The sequence below is a fragment of the Acanthisitta chloris genome, unplaced genomic scaffold (assembly GCF_000695815.1).
Source record: "Acanthisitta chloris isolate BGI_N310 unplaced genomic scaffold, ASM69581v1 scaffold38722, whole genome shotgun sequence".
NCBI lineage: Eukaryota > Metazoa > Chordata > Aves > Passeriformes > Acanthisittidae > Acanthisitta > Acanthisitta chloris.
In genome coordinates, this window is record NW_008660566.1 from 59,363 (window position 1) to 86,138 (window position 26,776).

The window sequence follows — 26,776 nt, forward strand, 5'->3', positions numbered from 1 at the left end:
ATAGCCAGGTTGCAAAATAAGTTGGGTATCCCAAATCTCTTCCATTTACACAGGTCAGGAAGAAACATGATTGATCTCGCCCTTTATCTCATTTAACCAATAATTAAGGAGAAGCTTAAACGACAACCTAGAAAGGTTGTCTGCTACTCCTCACCACGACCTTCTCAATTTTATAACTTCTGCAAAACAGGTAGGGTGGAAGTTAACCTCATCACAACTCTTTCAGGGGTCAAAACAGAGTTGCTGTATTCTTTTTTCTTGTAAGCACCATGTTGCTTCTTAAAGATGAGTTACAGTATGATTTACAGATGCAGGGGGTTGAGAATAAGTGAGAGAATAACTTCTCTGTAAGGACTGATGGTTTTGTTATTTCAACTCCCCACACAAATGGTTTGGTTCCACTTATAAAGCAACATTGTAAGATCAGTTTGTATGTACTCAAGGGATTGAAATATATATTCACACCTTATTCCCCAAAACAGATTTGGACTGCTTCATGGTATGTCTAACAACCTGAGAGTCTTCCTCCTAAGCCAAGGAAGGTCAGGATTTGAATGCAGAGCACTAGAGAGCTCAAATGAACGAGCCACAGAGAAAATTGGGTTTGGCAGGCAAGTGAAGGATGAGAAGAAAAAAATTGACATGAAGTCAGTGCAAGAGAAGAATCACAACCTTGACAGAGACGTCACAATGTAGTAGCCAAGAAGCCTGATATCAGAGTGAAAAAAACCAGGATTGTGTCAAACTAACTAACTAACTAAATAAACCAACCACAAACAATCAAACAAAAATAAACCCCACTAAGAGATCAGCGCTCTTTTAGAGCAGTAAGACCACAGGCAGAGTAGCCCATGTTCACTTCAGCACATTTCACGTTACAACAAAGCTTTCAAAACTTATCAGCAAAGATTCTAATGCTAGTCTACAGGGAACAGTAACCTACAGCAACCTACTACTGCTACGTATTACTGCCATAGCTCAAGCAACAAACACTGCAGGGAACAAGAGTAATTCTACCTATGAACCACAGGTTACTAAGGGAATATTGTACATGAAACTTCAATTTGCAGCTTGCCTTGAAAGTTAAGAAGCTACATGAAGAGATATATTTTAACATAAACATTCCAGTTACTAGCATTTAATTACCAAAACACCAAAACTTAAGGGCATCCCTAATTAATTTCCAACATTTTCAGGAAAACTGTGGGATTGCTCGTTTTCTCCTCACTCCTCCACACTTGTCCTTACTATTCTAAGAATGAAGAGATTACACTTCTTTTGCAGTGTATTTCGGCAAGAATCCAATAAATTTATCTTGTGGCTTAATATACGGCTTTATACTTTAATATACTGCATAATTTCTTCAAGGATTTCTTTACAGCTCTCATACTTGAAGTACTGGGCAAGTTAAACTCACTAAACAAGACAGTATGAATCCTGACACATGAGGTTAAAACTGCCCACTAATTTTGAGTGGCAACTTGTAAAACGATTTTTTTCTAGTGTACACATAAGCATAAAAAAATTCACATTCACAACACAGCTTTGACTTCAGATGTAAAAGCAATTCCACACGTTTCTGGTAATCAGCCCATAGTTAAGCACCACCAAATAAAGAACAGTGACTAGTCTTAATTGAAATGTAAACATCTTAATTACCATTAAGATGCTAAACACCAGCATTACATCTTAATTACCATTTGCAACTACTTCGCAAAAACAGCATTCAGGTGCAATTCCACAAGGTAGTATATTTAACACTGACAGCATCTGTTTTTCTTTTCAAGTCTTTTATTCAGCAAACACCATCTTCTGCAGTAACTGAAGCCCAGACTATGGAAACACTAGAGGTCCTTCCTACACAATCCAATTTATCACTAAAGCAAGTGTACCTCAAGCACTGACTTGGGCAAAGTCATGTGAGGAAAAGAGAGATACAAACGTTTTTGAAGAAGAAAAAAAATTAAAATCCAAAGGCATATGTACTTGGGGATTCAACTCAAAGCCTCACAGGAAAATAGATTTAGCATTTTTAACTTGATTATTTCACTCTAACCTTTAATAGTCAAAATAGATTTTGGTGTAGCTTTCTACCTAATTTACCAAGGATTTTTTATTTATCTTGAAACTTTTTTAAAATGCACGTCTTTTATTTTTATATATATTTTTTTTTCTTCCTGAATGTAGATGATTACATCCAGGACCACTAACTAAGCCAGTCTGCAAGTTCTTTTGAAAAGCCTACTGAGCTTTTCAGAGCAACAAGCTCCAAGTCTGCTAACATTATGCATCATCTCAAGAAGTTACATGTTGAAACTGTGACTAAAAAATAAAATAAAAAAGGCTAGCCAAGCAGAGAAGAAGTTTGAAGTGTGGAAAGCCAAACTGAGCAGAGTTTAGTTTTGATGGTCCTTTGGTTGTGGCTTTGTTTGGTGGGTGGGTTGATGTTTTTTGTTTGGTTTTGTTAATTTTTGGGGAGGGATTTCTGGTGTATTTGGCTGGGCTTTTAAACATAATTTTAAAAAACACACACAATCAAATACAGACCAGTATGGAAAGCTACTTATGCTAATTCGTATTACTTGTTTCTACTTGCCTTTAATGAGAAGGAGAAGCAGAGCTGCTTGTGAGTTCACCAGTAGGAAGTAAGATAAAGTTCCTAAATTACCCTCTACCATGATCTGAGAGCAGTTTGATAATGAGAGAAATAGCTCCATTTTGATATAAACTTGCTTAATATTTACAATGTGAGACACACACTTCTCCAATACTGCTACTTAACAACTTACTCTAGTTTCCAGAGAGGTAAGATCCAACATCTACACTCATGTACCAAATCCACATGTAACAGGGAGACACAACATAGGTTTTTGTTTTTATTCTACACTGCTATGCTGAAACACTACACTTAATTAACATCAAGAAATTTAAACATAGGGTTCCTCTGCATGTTGTCATATGAATTTAAGCCCCTAAAACTATCTGTTCTCAAGAACAGAAAAATCAGGTTTACAGTTCAAGTTTGAAGTTCAAAGTGCATATTAGAAATACAAACCTACATCCCAGAGATCAATAAAATAAGAGATGGAGACCTAATGACAACTTTGTAGCAAACTTAACGCCTCACACACCTATTCACAACTAATTTCTAACTGATTTCCCAACTAACATCTAATTTCAAGGAAGAAAATTGCAATTCAACTGAAAATTCCAATTTCCAAGTGAAATTCAGCAAGGGCAAGTACAGGGTCCTGCACCTGGGGAGAAATAACCCCAAGCACCAGTACAGGCTGGCACTGACCCGCTGAAGAGCAGCTCTGTGGAGAAGGACCTGGTGGTCCTGGTGGACAACAAGGTGACCATGAGTCAACAGTGAGCCCTTGTGGCTAAGGCAAATGCAATCCTGGGATGCATTAAGTACTGCCAGCAGGTTAAGAGGGGTGATCCCACCTCTCCACTTAACCCTACTGAGGCCACGCTTGGAGTACTGTGTCTAGTTCCGGGCTCCTCAGTACAAGAGGGACATGAAGCTCCTGGAGCAGGTCCAGCAGAGGGCAACAAAGATGATGAAGAGTCTGGAGCACCTCACTTACGAGGAAAGGCTGAGGGACTTGGGCCTGTTAAGAAGAGATGACTGAGAGGGACCTCATTAATGTGTTCAAGTAACTGCACAGGAAGTGCCAAGAAGATGGACACAGGCTCCTCTCAGTAGTGCAAACCAATAAAACAAGAGGCAATGGGCAAAAACTGATACACAGGAAGTTCTACCTGAATATGAGGAAGAACTTCTTTACTGTGCAAGTCACTGAGCACTGGCACAGGTTGTCCACATAGACTGTGGATTCTCCCTCACTGGAGGTATTCAAGAACTGTCTGGACACAATCCTTAGCCATGTGCTCTAGGATGGCCCTTCTTCAGCAGCAAGGCTGGACCAGATGACCTACTGCGGTCCCTTCCAACCTAACTGATTCTGTGAAATAATTTGACTTCAGCGATTGTTAATGAATACACTTCTGACTGGAAGAAAAACTAGCAGTTACACACTTTAAAAGTCATGAGGATATAATTTTGTCATCATACACTTGGAATGACACTTAACACTAAAGTTCTTGAGGTAAATGTCTATAGTTATCAAATGTTTGTGGTTGAATGCATTAAAAAAAAAAACACACCAAAAAACCCAAACCAAAATGAAGTCTGATACTAGCCTGGAAAAGTATTTACAACTACATCAAAACAGTCACTACAACAATCTGAAAAGCAAAACACTGTCAAGGAGGGAACAAACAGGACAAAAACATCTGTTTGAATTGTGAACCAAACATTTTTACAGACCAGCTCAATAGTCTAATGCCAAAGACAAAACTATGTTTTCAGTTATTTTACTTCACTGTACCTCCTGCTTGAATTAATCCACTTTTTAAAGTGTTAGGTTATTCACACATTTCTTGAATATAATGTTGATGGACTTCGGGTCAAAGAACTACAGCTATACCTCATCTGATCCCCTGCCCAACACAGTCCACATATCCTGGGATTTGGGTACCAATAGCTAGCAGTACGTTCATGTAGCAGACAAGTGATCCTAACATACATTAATCCTTATGAAAATTAATTCTAACTTTGTATTTGGATTTATTCTCCTTAAGGAAAAGATGCTGCAGATATTTGGATCACAGCCTTTCCAGCATATGTGGCCTACTGTATTAGTGTATTATACACAAAGTCATGTTTGCTTGGCATGGCTTTCTTTTAACTACAACACCAAATTTTAATTAGTCGCCAACTGTGATAGGTTCTGGAGTTACACTGCATAGCTACACCAGGCAACAATGTGAGCACCTCCATCACAGTTCACAGAGCTCTTAGAACATTTTTGGCTGTATGCATAATGATAACTTCGGGTACATCTACAAAGCAGCATGAAAAAAGTGACTTATAAACTTCAGTTCCTATATGTAGCTTTGTTTTTATCAGGTATCAAAAATACCTATTCAGCTCCCGTTTAAGATGAGTATTTCGCAAATTTATGAACACTACACAGTGACAAAATGGAAGCACTCTTCCCAAAATCAAGTCATAATTATTGTGAGAAGTAGTTGCACAAGCACTACCAATCTAAGACATTTAAATAACACACTCCCACAGTAATGCAAAGTATCGTAAAAGAACTACTACTTCTGGTTTCCTTGGGAAGCTTTAGAGAATTTAACCAGGCTCAAATTTTATACATAATATTCCAGGGGGAGGGAGGAAAGGGGAGGCAAGGGAGGATCAGTCAAACAAAAGATTCTATGGAGTGGTTTTTGGTACATGTTGTAATGCTGCAACATGCATTTCCCACCAAGTATCCTGATTTTCTATTTTGCACTCCTGCAAAACTTCAGGTAGAACATCTGTTACTCTGTAGAGTATGTGCTAAAAGAGCATGTTTCTACCAAGTAACAGGAAGTCTTTTACCAATAGTAGTCAGGGCTTTTGCCAAACAAATACACACACTCATGGCACTCAAACCTGAGGTTTTTCTTTGTTTGTTCCCCATCACCATCTTTACAGAACCACAGAGTACCAGGAAGATGGTAGTGATTTCAGTTGTAACGCATGTAAATGAAAGCCTCTGGATCAACCAAAAGCATCAGAAAGGGGACAAAAGAGACAGGACAAATTTTCCACACAGTGTACTGAAACTGCACTTTGTTTTAGCAGGGAGTGATTACCGATTAGTAAATGCAAGATTCATTCCAAGTGTTATATTTCATGATTAAGTTCCAAATCTGCAGAATTCCACTGCGGCCTCACACATCACTCCTAGCACTGTTTACATCTCTCAGTGTTGAATGGCAACAATCTGACCTCTAGTGAGATGACAAGATAACCAACATCAGAGGTAGTTCTGTAAAACTCAACCTTTGCACACAAAAGCTGTGACAGTACAACATAATGCTTTCAAAGCCAGAAACTAAAAAGGACAAACATTAGAACTCCTGTGCCATGCTTGAATCAAATGCCACGTACATTATGACACTGCTAGTTAATATCTAAAATATCAAATAATGAAATACAATCTTTTGGTTCCAGAACAGAACCTCACATGGAAGAGAGCCCTTAATTGGATCCAGTTACAGGAGGGGTCCTTCTGAACACATGAACAGATAGCTAAAAGATACACACATCAGATGACAGTCATTTCACATGTTTTTCAGTTTCTACCATTTCTGAACTCTGATTTCTCATGCAAAACTGATTTACTTAGTAGCTTGACTGTGAACTGGCAGACTCAAAGAAAACAGATCAGAAGTCACATCTTCTGCAACTGTATTAATTCTACCTGCAGAAAATGTATCAAACTAAAGCCACCAGAAGCATGGAACAGCTCTACAACACCGGCAAAATAAGTCACTACTGTAGAACACGTGCAACATCAGCATAGTAGGAAAAGTAATATGTTGGTAACAGCTGACATGACCATTGGCTGAACAGCAGAGAACTGAACTGTAATTTTAATTTTGGAGAGGACACTGTGCAATGATTACAGGCAGATATGCTGAGCATATATGTACAGATACACACACACTGAAAAGATGAAGAGGTTTCCACATGCCATATGAAACACAAGACTAATCCAAGCTCACAGTATTTTGCCTGCCTGTAGAGATGTACTGCAGACTACAAAACACAGAAGAACAGTATGAGCTGTTACTTCAGTATTCTATGCAATGTACAGAAGGAAAAATGCATTACATCACATGCAGTTTTATTTACAAAAGCTTATGTATCTCAAGAGCTTAAAGTAAATAAACCTTAAATTACAGCAAGCTGTAAAACAGTAGCAACTTAAAGGGTACATCTTTTACAATATAGAACTGAGGAGAACACTTGATTTTTCAGATCAGCTCAAGCTTTACAAAACATTACTGTGTCATACGACATTATGTTGGTTCTTTAAAACTTTACAAACAGCAATCCAGAAATAGCACACATCTGACAGGAACCAGGCACAGGACAGCATCAAGGTGGCATTTCCAAAATATCACTAGAGATCTAGGAAAACTTTCAGACATCTAAACAACTTAATCTAATCCATAACTCATCAATTCACTAGCTACTTTGAGAGTCTGAGTAGTTAAGCAAGGGTAACAACTATTGTGAAACGTCTTCCATTTTTTGTTATACATCCGCCACACATTTAATTCCAGAATTTTCAGATGCTGTTTCTCTGCATCCGAATGAATTGCAATTTCTATTCAAATGCACATGCTATCTTGTAGCAAGTGAGTCATTTACCACTTCCTGGCACAATAATATAGAAATGAAACTAGTAAGCTGTATCTGCAGAAGTGAAATGTGTACAAGTTTCTATAGCATCTTGCTTAGAAGATTAGTAAAGGCCATACCCATTACAAAACAGGTTTGAGCAGTTACACAAACAAGTAAGAATGTGCTTTTCTGTTTATTCCCTAAATCAACTGAAAAATAAAATGAACTTAAAATTACTGACTTAAGTCATATTTGCAAAACATGAACTGAAAGCTGCTGCCTGAAAGAGGAGGAGGTATTAATATTAGTCTTTTTATTATCCAGTGTGCATCTGTTAATTTTTATTTCGGACAGTTATCACAAGCGTATAAAATCACAAAATAATCCTCTTGGCAGGAGCTTGGCCCAGACAACTTGTAAAAGTCACATCCAGTCAATACCCTCTGACTTTATGAAAATCTGAACCAAGTTAATCCTGTAATTCATCTGCTATAAGTAAATAACTTCTTAGCTTTCTCAAATAATTACTATATATATACATATGATATGTATTGATATTATACATATATCTCTTTAAAAACCCTCCCAAGAGATTTAGACAACTGGCTATAAAGCAACTTAAGATTCTAAAGAGTATTTTCTCTCGTTACTCTTAGTCACAGGTAAGCCTAAGGAAGAAAGCCACAATTAAAGATGTAGGTGTTACAAAACTTGTAATATAAGCTATCGATTTGGGAGGCAAAAAACCCAACAAAACACAAACAAAAACCAGTAGAGAAGGATAACATGAAGGAATTATTCAGATTGATCATGAACAGATAAATTCAAGGTAATTACTGGCCTGCTGCTGGACAAGATCGCACAAATATTTAAGTAATGCTAAAAAAGAAGTCAATTTTGTTCTGCTTTCAAAATATCAGAATGACATTAATTTCTTACAATAAAAGGAAATTTTTCCTCTTCTATTGGTAATAAGAAACATAATATACACTATTATTAACCATATAATGTCTCCAAATCTGGAGAACCCAATTCCAGACTGCTTCTTAAAGACAGCCTGAAACCTACAGGCAAGTAATACTTGGGTGCTTGCTGCTTATTAAAAATACTAACAAAATCAAACTGACCATCATGCAAAATTTTTAAGGGGAAACTGATAAGCCAGCAAGAATGACAGCACTGCTTTCCAGCTTAAGCTGCTACAGATTTGTATCTATAAGATTGGTTTTAAATATGTTAAGGTTAATGGCTTCCCCACCATTTCACTCTTTAGAAGAGCATTCAAAATATTTCACAATGTACAGCATCAGTCACCCATTAATTCTTTCAGACTACTGACAGGTAGTAAGCACACAGTCTGACATGTTCTGCAAGGTAAGGTATATTAATCCTCCTTTGCACATAGGGAGAGAATCTGAATAGTTTTAAGCTGTAATAAAACAAAATGAAATTCAGTCTTGTGCTAACGAAAGCATAGAATCAAAATGGTAAATACATAAAGGCAGACCTTTTATTAGTCAAATTACTCTCCATAGACATAAAGAAGAGCTGTCACTTTAACAAGGCATAGAATGTGCATAAGTATTTAGCTTGCAGAGTTAGCACTAAAGGAGCAACCTGGACTCTTTCATTAAAGCTACTGCAGAACCCTGTTATTACAAATAGCAAAAAGAAAGTACTAAATATGCAGACCTCTTTTTTTTTTTTCTTTTAAAGTGAAGGCATCTAAATAGGTCTGAATTGTAAACCAGTTAACCAGTAATCAATACACAGCTCAACTTCTGTGTAGCACACTTTTTCCTCCCCAGAAATTATTTGTAATAATTTATAGTTCTTGTGTCAATGTTGGGGGACACACACCAACCCCTCCCCTCCCCCCCCAAAAACCCCAAACAAAACCCAAAAGAAAACCCCACTATACCTCGCATCTTATCTCACTGTGAGCTGGAAGTCTCTCCTTTTAAGATCAAAGAATCACTATACTTTGCTTAGGCAATCTGTATAGCAAGGACAGTAAACTTGTGACAATTTCTTAAAATACGTCTTGGTCTAAAACAGTGTTATGAATTATTTGTGCACTTAGCTACAGAGATCCAGGTTATTTGGTAGGTTTAGCCCTCCAACAATCCCAAGAATCAGACTGAGGTAATAAGCAATTCCATACTATTCTGAAAATGCATTTCAAAGCCTCTTATCTTCTATGACACAATACATCTTCAAGTTGAGGACATAAGTACAGGTAACCAAGAAAGAAACAAACTTTATAATGATAACCAAAAAAAAAAGATGAAGAGCTTAATTTTTTTAAACACCACTATTAATCTATATCAATACCAGCTACTACAGGTAATCTTAGCATTCACATTACACCAAGCAAAGCAACAGTTAGGGAAAGTGAGAGGAAACCACATTCCTCTCCAACACTGGAATTGTATTCACATAATGAAGACAAAGAAAACATACCCAAAGTAAACAACACTGTCTAGCCAGCAATGGCAAGGCTAAGCAAAATCAAATCCCTAGGAGAATTCAGCTTAGCAACTACACCACTGTAAGGATGCACAATCCAAAGCAGCACAGTAAGGGTTTGGGATTGGTTTTATTTTTTTCTGATACCACCTCAAGCCATGTCAGAGAGGCAGCAGTAGTTTGTACTGCTCAAACTTGAAATCATGTGTAATACAATGGAACAGGTTTGATTTGATCACAAATAATAATTTTAAGATACAGCTCTAGTTAACAAAGACTGCTGGTAACAAACCCATTAACATCTCTACCTATAGATTTCATAGCAGTTGTTTGGATTCAACTCCCATTTCTGTAGATTTTCCAAGAGATGATGAAGGAAATGCTTTTTCTGTTCTAATCAGCAAGAACCAAGAAACAGGAGGACGCTTAAGTACAGTTTTTACTTAAGTCTATACCAGACTCATTAACAAAATATGACAAGGTACTTCTGGTAGGTCATTTACTTACCTCCACTTGCTGATTCTTGCTCTTCCCCTTCAGGAAATGTAGCCTGGCTTGGTAAGCTATTCCTAGAACGAGTGACTGACTCTAAGTGTGAAGCCCTTCCCAACAGAGATAGCTCATCTAGCACCTCTCCTTCTTTGGCTTCCAAATCAGATTTTGAAGTGGTTAACTGTTTTATGTTACCTGGTGCCATTAAACTATTTGGGTCATTTAAACAAGCTACAGTACCACTGTCCAGGCTTAATACTCTGGCACGATTCTTGGCACTGTTTGTGCTAGAAGTCCGACGTGTAGATCTTTTTTTGCTAATTCCTTCAGAGCTTACGTGGGTTTTGTGAGCATTTTCAGGGTCTGTGCCCCCACGTTCTTTAGAAACGTATTTGGTCTTTAGAGCACTGTACTTTCCCTCAGGAGACTGGCATGAATGGGAGGTGGTGCTGGAAGAGCTATCGCTGCTGAACTGGTGAGCTGACTGCATACTTGATGTCCTGCTCAAGTCACTTTGATCACTGGAGTCCTCATCGTGACAAAACACAGCACTGTGAGGTTTAGTACCAGATACACCTCGGAAGGAAACATATTCCCTGTGCCGACTTGAATCAAAACTACTAGCCCGCTTTTTTCCTGTCCTTCTCCGGCTGGACTTGTGGGTAGAGGCTGTTCGATGTATTAAACTAGAAGACTTTGGTCGAACATCTCCTTCTTTTTGTTTCCCACTAGTTTCTTTAGAGGCTCTGGAATCTACTAACACAGCTAGTTTCTCACTCTGCTCATCCCTTTGTTCAGCAGCCTTCCCAAGTGGCCTGTCAGCTTGCGTAGTCAGTTCATTGGCATGTGGGTTCTTATTGGCCTCCTCTGAAGCAGAGGCACCAAGACCTTTCTGGCTGTGCATCTCACTGGATGCATTAGAACCCTTTAGCTCTTGAACACCACCGATAGTGCTCACTTCCACAGCAGTCCTTTCGCTACTAGTCCTTTTGTCAGTAGTGGAACTACTGTCATCCTCTGAGTCAACACCACAGTCTTTTTTCTTACCATCCATTTTCTCTTCTCTAGGAGACTCCTCCTCGTGCTCTGACAACACACTTTCTATATGTGTTGAGCTAGTATGTTCACTTTTATAGCTACTGATGGTACTGTTAGTGTCACGATCAGTCCCACTGCAGTAGCTTTCTGTTGAACCACTGCTTCTAGTACTCAGGCTTCTCAGACTGTCCACACTTTTGTCTGCTTTCAAGGATTTGCTCTTCCCACTCTTAGTCAATGGTTGAGGGCTGCTACTTTTCAGAATGTCATCTAATTGAAAAACTCCTGAAATGCAAGAGTTCTCACCCAGAGACTCTCTAGATCCCGAAGGGGGCTTGGAAGCTTCTAACTCACTGACAGGATCTAGTCCTCGTTTTTGCTGATAGAGAGGGAAGTCATTTAGTGAAGCATCTGGAAAAGCGACAGCAGAGCTTGAAGTCCTTGGTACACCTCGTGGTCTATGATCCTTTCTATAGGAGTGAGAATGCAGAGTTACAAGCGAAGCTACTTCTGGGTCACACACACTGGTTTTAGACTGGTCCACAAGCTGGTTGTTCGAGAGGCACACTTTGTCACTGTTGTCCCTTGGCAAATCCTGTCCAGAGGACAATGAAGGTTGGATGGAGACAAACGAGTCGTTCGACACCAGACGAAAAAGCTTCCGATCGGTTGCCAAATCTGTTTTAAGTACATATTTAAAAATATTCATGTAGAGTGTTCATGTAAGTTATACAGTCTGCTTTAAAACTGCTTGTTTATATCAGACAAAGTAAATGAACTGACAAATCCTTTTACAGGTACTATGAATGCATCGCATTACCATTTACAAATACTGCCTAACATCTGGACAAACCAACAGATTTTTTAACAAAAAAACCCCAGAAACCACCAATACCATCTTAACCTTAGCAGCTAATAAAAGACAACAGGATTTTGACAAGTTCCCAGTCTCCTCTATTGCTTACGTGTCTCAGACTTGATGCTTTTATGTATCCCAGTTTCAGTTTTAAAAGGGTATCCTACCTTTTGTTCTATTTCCTACATGCAGTAAATTGCTTCACATGAACTTTAAAATTATTAACAAAAAGAGTAAATAAACCCCATTAACTTCAAAGTAACAAAAAAAAAAACCAACAAAAAATCACCTTTCCAACCAGATACCAAGTAAGCTCACAGTTTTTGCAAGGATGCAGGCACTGGCACAGGTCTATTGGTACTATAATGAAACTCCCTGTGAAATTACTGAGTTTTACTACCTCTAAAGCTGGTCCTGTTAAAGCAAATCATGAGGATTTGCTGTTCACTCTTGGTCAGAATGATTGTTCTCATTACCCATCACGAACAGTCTCCTGGAAAAGTGTCCACCTGCAGGCAGTAATGCAGGTCAGGCCAATTTCCTTTTTGGTACTGTCTCTAAGAACAGAAGATCTGGAGGACAAGTTTCTACAATTGCTAAATATTTGTAGAGTGCATTTGAACATGTGTAACTTACAAGACTTCACAAGCAGTTACATCACTCAGCTGAAAGCACCAGAACCCTGCTGCCTATTACAACAGCATGGCCACCTCTGATTCCCTACTTCAAACCTATTTTCTGCACTGAATCGCACAGTAATGACTGAATCATCCATGCCAATCTAATAACCCATTAGTGATTAGACTGGCAAACAGTGGTTTACCCAGAGTTAACTTCCTGCTAATCACCAGGTACTTTAAAATCAGCAAACAAAGGATTTCCCTGCAGTTTTATGCTCTGTTTTAGTCTGAGCAGATTGTTCTGGGCAATGAAGCTAAATGAAAAATGAGATCTGACACAAAACTGGACAACTGAAAAACACAAGCTAGCAGCTTCCTCACGTAACAGGACACAAATTTAAAAAAAAAAAATCAGAAAGCACTGATAAATTCCACCTTAGAAGCAGTCTATAGCTCCAGTAACATAGAATTTGACGTGGGATTATTTACTTTATAGAAAAGCCTGCACAACTCAAAAAAAAAAAAAAATTACATTTTTCAGTACTGGAAAGCAAAGCAAATTAGTCTACAATGAAGTCCACAAATCCCAGGCCACTTGTAGTGTAAGAGACATTGCCTACAGACATGTGAGCTAGCTACCTTTCAGCAGTAAGGTGACAGTAAATATTTATTACCTGCTGGAAGATGCAAGAACAAGAAACACCCAGCCAAAGAATAAAGTTAAAAGCATTGAAGCTTTCCTTCCCAGCAACTTAATTAAGAAAAGAAACAGAACTTCCAGATACCCTTTCTTAGAGTCTATCAACAAACTGCATGAATTTATTTAGCATGTTAAGCAAAGGGTCTTGGGTAACAAAATACCATGTTTAATATGGAGAAGAAGAAATTTTACCTTGTTCTTCACTCCCTTCTTTACATAGGCTAGAACTCTGGCCAAGACTCAAACTGATATCATCAGAGGTCTTGGCAGTGTCAGTATCACCTGTGAATTTCAAGAAATAAGAGTACTAGTGCTCAAAGTATTAATAAATACATCTACATACGCCGCAGGTTTCTCATCTGTCATTAAAGACTGCTGGTTTAATTTCTTTGTTTGAAGGTAAATAATAATTACAAGTAACACAAGATTTCTCTTTATCTTTTAGAGACAAGCATTGTCTTCTCTATTTCTTTTACATTCCATGAAGAACTGGAAAAGTATCTTCCACAGAACCCAATAGAAATAAAGATCTTTTTCCATAAAGATCTAACTATTTGAATATTTATTTTTGCACGATTGGCCATAAAAATGAGCAGTAGACTGTAAGAAAATGCTTGTAAAGATCAAAACCGTAAGGAAAAATTAGGAAGGTGAGAAAAATTCACATCTCATTTTGGTTTATTGTTGGCTGAATAAATTTACAAGATAACAATTTTGCACATTACAAATAATTTATCTTTTCATCTCAGAGGAGTTTGCAAGGGCTGTCCTGGACAGTACTTTTGGTAGATACCAAGCATCTAGAAATAATCAAGTCATTGAAATACAATACCACAAGGGTGATTGGTTACACTGAACTCAAAATAGTAGGGAAATGTCCACCCAAACCAACCCCTTGGCCCTGCATTTATAAGCAAAGGAAAAATCTGTCATTCCATGGGAAATGGAACACAGACTCCAGAATATTCTCTACTAGTGTTTTAGTCACATAATTTGCAAGTCCAAAGAAGATTTCTCCCAATTAGTAAATGCTGTACTCAGCACACAAAACCTAGTAAGTTTTGAAGACAAATAAGGTAGACAGTACTTAGAAACAACATGGTAAACAATAGTGATTTGAAGTGCTTCTGCAAGGTAATTTAATAAGTAGCTAAAAATCTCACCTTTGATGGTTGCTGCTGTTCCCAGACGAGATAACCCAGATCCAACCTAGAAACAGGTAATTATGTAAAAAGCTGTGAACTTTCAGAAACTAACCCACTGTTGTTTCCTATCACTGAAATGCATGCATTTGCCTATCCACCTAGGAGATACTTTTTAAGGCACAAAAGCATCCAACGGCACCGTGCTCTGAAATTCTGACTCTATATGTTTCCACTGCAAAGAGATGACAAGACATGTAATTATGTGTCCAATTACATCACTGCACTATTCTGTTTCATGGCCAATGTCCTTGGAGATTTTACTATGCTGATTTTAAAAATAGTTTTTAATCCAGGAATTTTCCTTAAAAATACTTAATGTGGCAACAAAGTACTAGAGCAGTGCTACACTAGTAACTGCTCTTGTAAAGCTGAATGTTTAATGCAGTGATCATAGTTGCCTAAAATTCTTAAAGAAAATACCATCTTAGGTGAAAGCTTATCTGTTCAACATACTAAAGACCAAGCTAAGTCCAGAAACTGCTCCCATGTTAAAACACACATTTTTCCAGAGTTAGTTTTCAGGTGTGCCAAAATTGATCCAATGACTAGGTAACCACAATAACCTAAGAGCTGGTACATGGAAAGTCACATCAGCATGAACAGGGAACATGGTAGGATGATCCCTGTTGGCAGCTGAATAAACTTCAATTGATTTAACCTAATCATTTCACGGTATATTACTCTTCCCTCTCATTCCAGCAAAAGCAATTTTTCTTTTGAAAACAGATTCCAAATACACAGATTACAGTTACCTTAAGCAAGCAAAACTGGTTAGTGGAAAACTGTAGTATTGCTCAGTCTATTCCTGGATCCTAGTTACAATCACATTTCAAATTCATAGTATCAATTTTTCAGCCACACTCAGTGGCCAACCAGCAGGTATGTACCTTCTACAAAAACTAGCTAACTGCTTAGGTTTGCAATGTGCCTTTCTACATATATCCTATAATTCACAGCACATTATTTTGCAGTGCTGCTAAAGGGAATTTAGTTTTTATTTCAACAGTATTTTCAATACCTCCTCTCAAAGAACTACGAATAGCACACTAAAACGCATGTATCAAATACATCACTCAGAAATAAGATAGAAGAGCACTCAAGGGCAAAATCTGAACGCAAGTTACATAAAAATGGCCATTTGACTTCACTGTATACTTACTGGGATGCTGTTTTTCAAAAATCCCTAGCTCGAATGACTCTGGGGGAAAGATCACAATTCTACTAATTCTTTTCTGTAAGCACAGCAATTTCAGGTTATCTGAAGATGCTGACAGATCTTATTCAGCCATACTGCAGAAGAACAATACCTTTGTTATGTGTAATGCAAAAAAGCAGCTAGAGCTTGTTTAATACATTTTCTTCACTACATTGTCACACACACTTTGGGTTAGTCATTTTGCCATGCTTCAATGTTTTTTTCCCTTCAGTAATGTGCCTTGCTGAATGCTGTAGCTGAATGCAAATGCATTTGTACAGGAAAGCTATTTCAAATTAAAAAACGAACATAACTCAAGATGCTTATTGCTCACACTCCCTTTTGATGCTACAAATTCAATCACAGGGGACTAGCGAATGCTAAACATATAGGCCAAACATATTTTAAACACTATACTTTCTTTCACAGCAGCTTGAACTTCTTCACATGCTTTAACATTAAAACTGTTGTGTTTGGAATAGTCTTCTTCCAAAGAGCAGCCAAAGAACTAGTCTGGGGATCACATTTCTACCTTCCTACATGGACTACTGCTTCCTTGAACACTACCAAATGTCTGCTCTCTTCAAAGGAGAAAAATCTCTTAGAGTATCTCTGCTGCTTAATGGAGCATTATTCAGATAAAACATCAGCATTAGCATATCACTGCACTTCCTTATCTACCGCTTGCTCAGAGAGCTAATTAGAAGAACTTGATATTGTAATACCACACCAAGGATTTCCATGCCATTCAAAAAGAGCTTCTATATCTTTATTTTGATGCTGTATTGCTCATTGCCAACATAACTGTACAGTCTGGCCAGTCAATCTACTCATCTTCAGGAAGAGTTGGCAATAGATAACACAAAAGCTAAACGTCACAAGTCAAATAGAAGGAACAGCACATGCAGCACTATGGAAGCTGAATGCACAAACCTAGCAGACAGAATAAGGAAACAGAAGAACTTCCCCAGTGAAATTACAAGGCAACTAGAGCATAATGAAGTTGCATTAATATATAATAAAGCCAAGTTCTTCAGCACTTCCATCTGGCAGCAGCCCCTATTTATTGCTTTCTTCCCACCCCTGTTGAAGTGTCACAACAGTGAAGATTTCGCAGAGGTCATCCAAAAATAAACAGCTTTAGTCTTTCCATTTCTAGTAGTTTATGTTGCTTTATAGTTTAGCAAACTAACATTTGTAACCACAGAGTCTAAAGTGTCAGAAGTAACTTTCAGAAAGCCATTTACAATTGCAAGCTATCATCAGCAGTGTATACATTCTAAGATGACTTAACAGAAGCCTCCCCAAATACAGCACTGAAATTTAACAATTAAGCTTCTAAATGACAGATCAAACAATGTAAGGGAGGAACACAAAGTTAGAACATAGGCATGAAGATACAGGTTAAACCATCTAACAGCTCACTGATGCCAAAAGGAAGAGGGAATCCCACCAGAGTGGGTCCTTCATACTTATCTGACCAGGCTCTGAGCCATTTTGATTTATTACATCAGAAGAAAGCTAACTGAGCTAAAGGAAATACCTTCTGATAGAACAGTAGGTTCTCTTACAAAATCCAGTCATTATTAAAATAATTACAGTTTAAGAAAGAGCTATGCTACTGGGAGAGTTCAATGCCTCCCTAACAAAGCAGTTAAATACAAAATGGTAAATTGTTTCATCTAATACAATTCAGAAAAATGTCACATAAAAAGAAAAGGTTACTCTACAGATTGCAAAGGCAGCAGTACTAAATCGACAACTGCAGTAGCTCTAATTCTTACCTGGTTGTTTGGATCTATCCCAGCATAAGAATTGCGTGAACTACAGCCAACGGGGGGAGTTGCTTCTCGTATGAACTCTGACATCTCTATCCCTCCACCAGGGTCACTGAAAGAAACAAATTCAAAAAACAACACAACATTAGCCTACCAGTTAGACAGAAGTTTGTATATGCTGAGTGCAGATTCAAAACAATCTTTCCCTTTTCAAATACCATGGGCTCAAATATATCCCAGTATCACGGATGAATACTGCCTGTTTGACACAGGAAACTCAGTCGGAGCTGGAACACCCTATACACTGCCACAGAAGCTGCTGCCACCAGCTAACACAAACTGTGAAGACTTATGAGCTACAAGGCATTCTGATATGATGACACATTAAATTCTCCCTGTCTATATGTACACACACACAACTTTTGGAAGAAGTACTGACTCTTTCCAAGAGCAGAGAAAGGCCTCCTGATCTTTTCCTTAGACTGGATCTAGGAGCATAAGCAAGGATGGTTAATGAAGAAAGCCACACTGTCAGGAAAAGTTATTGGACAGGCAAAGACATACGGGGACATGGTATCTCTCCCAAGGATGCAAATAATTTCTTTCTACCCAATAATGACTTCCCTTCAGATACTTCACAGGCCCTACCAAGAAATATTTTGAGGCACAACTTATGTATCATTACATCCTAGCGATTTCACCTTTTCTCGATTAATAACTACTGGTTTGAAAGTATTTTCTAGATCAACATCATTCAGCTTGTCAAAGGCAGATATTTTACTAAACAAAAGCAAGTTGGTTCTGTCCATTAGGACAATGAGTTGTGAAGTAAGTTGACAGCTAGAAGACAGGGATTCAACCTAGCACTGCTTGTTAATTGCAAAGAGGGAGAAACTGCAGCATCATTTTTCCTCTCCCATTACAATTCTCTTCAACCATCTTGATCTAGGATACCTCTGAACAGAAGCAACTGCAAAGTAATTTCACACTGACCTTTACTGCTCCTGCCCAAAGATAAAGAATTGCCTCCCAACAATCAACAATTCAGAGCCATGGTAAGCCCACTACAACGTTTTGCTGGAAAAAGGAACACATGCACAACAGTTGTCCAGCTGGACTAAAGAAACTAAAGACGAAGGCCCAATGGGGAAAGGAAATGGACAGAAGCACTACAGGGCTTATTTAACAGACACCTAGTCTTACAGGAAAGTCTCATTAAGACTGACACCAAATAATTTCTGTAATATATGGACATCAATCTAGGCTATTATAAACAAACTGTCTGTAGACTAAAGGACCTGATGTGACTCATTCTGCAGCATGACATTTCAAGCTGTTGTCATCTCAGGCAGGCATAAAGGCACAACCTTGGGAATCATTCTAGATCATATAAGAGGCCCATGAATCTTCTTACATCAAAGAGATGACAAAAGAAAAAAAAGACAGTTTGAAGTTAGGAATATATTACTTCAGTAAAAATAAGTTAACTTAAAAGGCAATCAGCCATTAGTTAACAGAACTATGGTCTGACTCCAGCAAATTAAAGAAGGGAAAAGTCACCATTTTGGTACAGCTCAGCAGTGAGACATAAGCATGCTCTTAGTGATGGTGGTTTACAGAACCCTCTCTGACCTGATATTATCAATTATGCTAAGGCAGGTAAGGAAAATTAATATAAAAAGATACAGAATTCAGCTTCAATAATTTTCAACAGCTTTAGCCAAAGTATTCCAGATGTAACCATTTTAAGAATACATTAGGACTAACATGAAATTAAAGTCTAAGCTGAAAAATTCTCACTTAATGTTTCAAGTCAGCATACATTACAATGACAACTGAAGATATAAGAATGCCCTTCATAAAAAGATGACATTCCTTTCCTGTTTGAATAATTCATGGAGAAACACTGCACGTGATTAAAGTATATCCTATGAACTAGAAAAATAAGTCATTGCGAACAAGCTCTCATGCACAGAACTGGGTGAGTTAGCCAGGGTGGAAGAAGCAGGCAATATTGTCTAAAACTGAACCAAGAGACAGCAGCATAAGCAACAACACAACCCATCACTGCCCCTCTACTCACAGCTTCTATATTCTGTGACAGTACACACAAACCAATGGATTACCAAAAGCTAGCAACAACAAATAAAGTCTGCAGGAACAAGAAAGAAATACAGATTTTTAGGATTACTCATTGTATGCCTAAGGATCTGGACTACAACAGCACACAGTCACAGAATCATCAAGGTTGGAAGAGACCGTTAAGATCACCATGTCTAACCGTCCACCTAGCACTACCACTGCGACCCCTAAACCATTAAGGCATATCACCCAGTCCTTTAGGAGCTATTTACTGCTAGTGCCATGATCATTCCTTTCAGATGTGAAGTTCTACAATCAGTTTCTTACAGTTTGCTGATCTCATACCTTAGAGCAAGTGCTACACTTCACAGTTCGCAAGCAAAAAAAGTGCAGTGAAGCTACCCCACAAATTGAGAATACTGAAAACATTACGTTCGGCTACCTGCAATGGAGATTGCTGTCAAAGAGCACCTTCTTCTGTCCTCAATTTCCAACTAAATAGAGCATAACTAGTCAGGAGGCTGCTCTCAAAGTACAGAAGGACCACAGCATGTACTGCAAATCCTAGATCACAACAGCTTCAAGTATTAAGTTTTCCTTCAAGCTTGAATCACTAATTATAGTAAAAAGTGCAAACCAACTCCAGGCTCTAGAACAGGTCTGCCAGTCACAGACAACTGCAAGAAGAAGAAACAGCAACGTAAGGCAAGAGTTTTAGAGATCACCTTGTTTTAAACAAGTATGAGCAAGAGAAATAAAATTAAGTAGACTGTACATATCTCAAAGATGCAACATTCTCCAGCTGTCAGTTTGGTAGAATTACATGTGAAGTTCATGTAGCATCATGATCACAGCTTCCCCATACTGATGGGGATCAGGGACACCAGCGTCATCAGACTAATGCTTTAGGATACTCTGAACCATAGTAGGCACTGTCACAAGAAAGAAGCCCTATTCATACACCCAAAAGCAAAACTGACTTAAGCGTTTGCCAGGATCTATGTGTGTTCACTGATACCCAACAAAGCTCATGGTTGCACTGTTTCCTCTACCTTTTCTATGAGACCAGGAGCCTAGTACTTGCTTTCATGAAGCCTCATAGAAGCATTACCAATACCTTAAGTATGAAAACAGCAACTGCACTAGAAGCTACAAAAGGGATCTCACATTCCTACCTGTAAATTAAGATTAGCTTCTTTTGGAAAGATTAACCAGAGAATTTCAGCTTTACGAAGACAACAGCAAGAAAAATAAACAAGGCATTTCTAAAGGAACAGCAAGTTGTTCTTCCCCTAAACACACCAAAGTTTTATGAACAGATTAAAAACTCTCAGTTTGATCCATTTCACAAAGCCATGTGCTCTGAAGATAAATGAGCAGTTCAATTTGTCATACACCTGAAAGCACCACTTTGCAGATAAACATTCAGAAAAGAAGAACAGCAGTTTTTGGAAGCTAAACAGAATCCCAAACATAACTTTTGAACAGAAACCAGACTATTGCTTCATCCTCCAAAAATACTAATATTTGTATCTAAAGTCTCAGGGAGGGTGTGTGTGGCAGGGGGAGAACTCTAGGATGGCTTGGCAAACTATACTATATACACACATTTGGTATCACATGCTGTGGCCTAAGCCATCAAACCTAATGTTCTGATTATGCAAATATCTAAGGTAGTACATCTGCTCAGATCTCCCCTATCTCCACCTTATGCCGGGGCGGGGGGGCACAGAGTTTAAAAACAAAACCCTACATACACACTCTTCCCAGACAGGTCTTTTTTTATTAGTGTTCCAATTGAATTTACTAAGAAGCTTACAGCTCAATATTAAACACTCACTCTACATCCTATCTACTGGTTTGAGTGTTACCCCAGAGTTCTTGTAAGCTTCCAGGCAAAGATTAGTATATACTGTACATCCCACTTACCAAAAAGTAACTCCGTAATTTCTGCATTGACCTTGTTCCCAGTTCTAGTTAAGAGACCTGAAAGTGGGAACAAGGATCATATAAAAGTTAATGAAACTTTAGCTGGCAAGCAGGACAGACAGCATCAAACTAACCTCTACTTCTGAGCTCACAATGCTTATAATGTAGTATCTTGTCCCATGTCAACTGCTCCTTAGACAAAACAGAACTTCTGTAACATCCAGAAGTAATTCACAACACTAGTAGAAATTCCCTTGCCAAGTCTGGGCTACTGTTTTGGAAGCAAAAACTACACGGCAAAAACCAAACAAAAAAACCCCACCAAAAACCACTCAGACAGAACACCTAAAGATCACACCTAAAACATGCATTAGCAAGGTTGCATTGAAACAGAACAGAACACTAGTTTACTTCCATGAATTTTATTACGCAGAGTAAGCATCAACATACAATTAAGGAAACAGGCTGCCAAAATAGCTCAATACAGTTTTAGTGAGGTATACGGTGATCTAAACAGAGTCATAATTAAAATCAGCAGGTTCAGTTACCAAACCCAACATGGAAAAAGGGTGAGGTTATAAAACTGATACAAGTTAACGTATATCAATTTTAGAGGCAACTAAGACACTGTTTTTGCTAACAATACCTGAGCTGAGAGCAGACACAGAAGCTAGGACCCATCTCATAAGAAGCTATCCCATGTGTACACACAGAAGTCCTTTTACTTCTAGGCTGAGCATTTTAAAGAGCTGCAGTTTAACACTTCCTTTCTTTAAGCATCCTGGATAAACAAACTCAAGTGGCTTCTTTCAACTACATTTCCTTATAGCAGTGTCTCAGTGTAAAACTTAACAGTTTTGTTTTTCATTAGTAAGACACAATACCCTTTAAGAGTCAGGGCAGCATACTAATTGCCTCACTTTGCAAACTCTTCATGGCTACTAGTACCAGAAACTTAGACAAGAGAAAAGTCTTCTTTAAAAGCTAACAATTCCAGGTTGATTTAATTCATACAGTTTAAATTTTAGGATAGCCTCAACGATCTGGAGGCAGAGGCTTTGATAATAGCGCTTGTAACACATCCACAGTCTGATCAGACTGGTTAGGCTGGCCTTGTTGATGAGTCAACTTTTGCTTTCTCCAAAACAGTCTGGTCAGAGGAGGAAAACCTCTGGGGTTTTTTATGCTGGCAACAGCAGAGAACCATAGAAAGGAATCACATCCTATTGACAGTACTTCAGAATCATTATCTTCATTACTGCGCTGAGCGATTCCAGAGTTTCCAAATTCACAAATTCTCCTGGAGAAAGACTATGACTGGAGCCAAGTATTGTATCTGACTCCTGCTTTTGCAAAACTAAACTGAAACCCAACCAGGCACATCTCTTAGTAACAAAGAATTAGCTTGGAGTATGTGGTCTTTGACTAAACTAAGTCAACTGTTGAAATAAGATTACTTGTACTGGTTGTGCTCGTTAAGCATGTAGTGATCTCATCGGCACACATTTTCCATGCTATTGTTTCAGTGCTTCCAGCATGTTCAATATTGTTCTGGAACTCCTTTGGGGAAGGAACCAGGAAATTAACATGAATTCATCATTTCAAACCTAATACATAAATAAGTCTGCTTTTAAAGACCAGACTTAAAAACAGTCCGTCAGAACTACTGATGTCTGCAACTATATTGCTCAGTGTTTATTTCAGTCACCATTCCAGTTACACACCTGATGAAGACAGGACTGTTTATCATTTGAAGCAGTATAAAAACATCAGCAGACACCTTACCTGGGCCCATTGCTGTCTTTCCTCTTGGCTGAAACATTGCTTTGTTCTGTTTTTGCACCTCTGTCCATATGCTCACTGGCATTCCTCTCCACAATTTCTCCCTCATCCAGTGCCCTGTGCAAACGGTAATTCACCATCTTCAAAACGATAAAGAGAGTTGCTATCACTGGGCAGTAGACAGCGACTATCATCATGGAAGAAGGAAGAGCCTTTCAAAAAAAAGAGTAAGAAGGCGTTAATGAACTCAAGGTCAAATATCCATAATGATACATAAAGCTATCTACAGCTTAACAGTTTCTTTCATGGAGAAAATATTGATTATATTGAAAACCACACTGTTTACAGTCAGATTGTGTGAAGAATGTTCACACAACACAGTAAAAGAAGGAACGGTTGTACTACAATATACCAAAGCACCACAGCAAGCTAAGTAGACCTGTCACTGGAGCCTGAGAACCTCATTCTCTTTTTCTGGGCTATTGGAATACAAGACCTAGACTAGGAAACTGAGAGCTAGCATGACTTTTTTTGTGTGACACCAGTATTTTTGATTAGCTGTTATGAATAAAAAAAAGATGTGAAGATTTTAAGCATCTCAAAAACTAAGGCAAGCACAGGACGTTATCTTATTTCAGGGCTAGCACACAGCACCAAGTCAATTTTTGAAAAACCAATGCAAGTTTGACAGTGCAGCTGGACCGGAGAAAACCCTCTCAGATACTCAACACATATGTTTTGACTTCACTTGTCAGTTTCCAAGAGCTACTCCTGCATGACAAGATACTGATCAGTCACAAAAGCCAAACTTTTTCCTACCTCCATACAAAAAAAAAGGCTGTTTCCATTTATGGCTCACACATTTGAACAGTAGTCCACAATAACCTGCAAGACCATGGGTTGCAAAGATTATTTGTGCCAGATCATTACAGGCCCATGGAAAGGTAGTCCATGCAGATTTTTCCAAAGAGAATTTTTCAGCAGTGTCAAAGGTGACCAGAAGCCACATAAAAAACCTCAGGCCTAAAAGCAATGCTTGAATTTCTACTCAGAGCTAAAAATTTCTTATGCAACTTCTGCAGCAGTATGTAAGGCTTTTACAGATCAATCACTTCAGCAACAGGTATTGATTAAGTACAGCCTAACATCTATTTAAAAGAAGTGTTCAGAGTACTAGTTAAAAACAAGATTTTACTTCAAGGCTTTCATGCTTCTAATTCACCTTTTATTCATATTTATAATTTTGCCATTTCCCTAGGCAGTCACTAAACGAGATATTAACTCTTAGTATTCATTCACAGATAGACCACTTCGCTTACAAAATCAACAAAAGTCTGTGTTCTCAGGCATTTCACTGCATATAGATATTAGAAAAATGGTTTTTTACTGTGAGGGTAGTGAGACACTGGCACAGGTTGCCCAGGGACGTGGTGGCTGCTCCAGCCCTGGCAGTGTTCAAGGCCAGGATGGACGAGCCTTGAGCAACCTGATCTAGTGAGGAGGTGTCCCTGCCCATGGCAGGGAGGGTTGGGACTAGATGATCTGTAAGGTCCCTTCCAACCCTTAAAATTCTATGATTCTATGACCACTACCCTTTACTCCACTTATGATGTAGTTTGAGACAAATTCAAACTAGACAGACAGACATATGACAATCAGAAAAAAACAACACTTGATATCCAGGATGAATGATAATTTAATAGATGAGTAGAATCAATTAACTGACTTTTTTAACCTTCTAGCCTAAGGAAAATTCCAGCTCATTTTGTACACCTTGTCTCCCTCCCTATACAGACCGTTACAAGAGAAAAGTCTTTATAGTGATCAAAGTCCCATGCACATCTTGCAGAATCAGAAAGGGAACAGGACTAAAGAATAAACCAGAGAGCCCTCTCTTTTCTGCGCATAAAACTAGTTTTAGTCATTCAAAACAGATCTGATTACAACATTAATATTCCTACATATCTGAGAGTTTGTTAGACCTAGAACTGGCAGTGCTTGCCACACAATTTAAGCCATGAGTTCAGCAGAAACACTGCTTAAAGAGAACTCCAAATACACAAAATGAAGGAGCTAAAAGAACAAACATTTCTAAATATTGTACTGACTGATGACTTCAAAACAAAACCAGTTCTTAATCTGGCTGCTCTCACTTTCTGGCAGTAAGCAAAACCAAATAATCAATATTATTAACATTCCTAAAGACAAACAAATATAAATAATTGAATCTGGAATCAATCAGGAGGCAGGTTATTTATTAGGATTCTTTTGTTAAAGAGATCAAGTTTAACCTATCTTTTCCTTCAAAACAAGTTAAGTCAACACCTAATATAACACTTGAAGTGGCCAGGTAAACTAAGCTGAGGTATGTTAAGATTTTGCATGCTGAGCTGGACAAAATCGTAACGGATAGGGAAATTCATTTACCAAGCACCACCTCAGGAGGATAAAGAGGAAACAAAGCTATTTAAAAACAGCATCAGTAAGCAGGAGCCACTACGCTTACGGCATCCATACGTGACCTGAAGCAATGCTACAAGGGCTTCCTCAAGAAATGTGGTGCTTCTGCTTCCAAAAACATCAGTTAGGTCCCTGCAGCCAAGGGCAAGCCCGTTAACTCTGGCAAAACACATGAGCTTCCTGTACCTGCTCTGCAGTCTGCTACCCAACCACACACAACCCAACTATCCTCTCCTTAACAAGCATTCACCTGGTGTCCAGAAGCCATTGTCAGAAGAGTCGGTCTAACACCAGATGACAAAAGCTAGTTAGTCTATAAAAGACATGCCTATACTTTTCTGTCTAGAGGGCTCTTCAATTTCTCCTCACCACTGTCACAGTGAGGCCACACAGTGTATCCAGTTTATCTTGTAGAATGCAAAATCTACACATCCTGTTCTGAAAAGGAAAGCTTTAAGGACAAGTGAGGAAAAAAGGCAAACATCTCATGTAATGTGCCGCAACTCCACAAAAGAACTGAAGGGTGTTTTTTCCTCACATCCTGTCTCCACAGGATTGCAGAAAGCTAAAAATAAGGTAAGCTAACTCACTACTTATCATTCTTCATATTCATTAGTAGTTACTCGTCTCTGGATAGAGCACATACTCTGGGAAAAAAAAGAAAATTTAGCATGTGTAGCTTACGCTCCATATTAAATCTCACACTGTGGTAGAGCAATGCTACCCATGGTACCAGCAATTTGTCTGCAGTTCGGCCTCAAAAGAAAGAGTTACTGGAACCTAACCTAAACCACTGGGGCCTTTATTCTTCTTTGCCCAGCTTGAAAGTATTCAACTTCATTTGGGGTCTTTTCTCCACAAGCCAAGACAAGTTAAAGTAAGATTAGTATTTTAAACTATGCTTAGCATTTT

The 26,776-nt window shown here is 38.4% G+C and overlaps 1 protein-coding gene across 1 annotated transcript in view; it reads right to left on the bottom strand.

Annotated features, from left to right (window-relative positions):
- Positions 1–23,616, bottom strand: part of PCNX (pecanex homolog (Drosophila)) — a gene marked incomplete at its 5' end in the record, with an annotated part of 77,755 nt that extends 54,139 nt beyond the window's left edge. Inside the window, 5 exons of the mRNA XM_009069857.1 lie at positions 10,235–11,935; positions 13,626–13,715; positions 14,597–14,642; positions 17,618–17,723; positions 23,408–23,616. Of these exons, the coding sequence (XP_009068105.1) occupies positions 10,235–11,935; positions 13,626–13,715; positions 14,597–14,642; positions 17,618–17,723; positions 23,408–23,616 (2,152 nt within the window). The remainder of the gene's footprint in view (positions 1–10,234; positions 11,936–13,625; positions 13,716–14,596; positions 14,643–17,617; positions 17,724–23,407) is intronic.
- Positions 23,617–26,776: the final 3,160 nt, after the last annotated feature.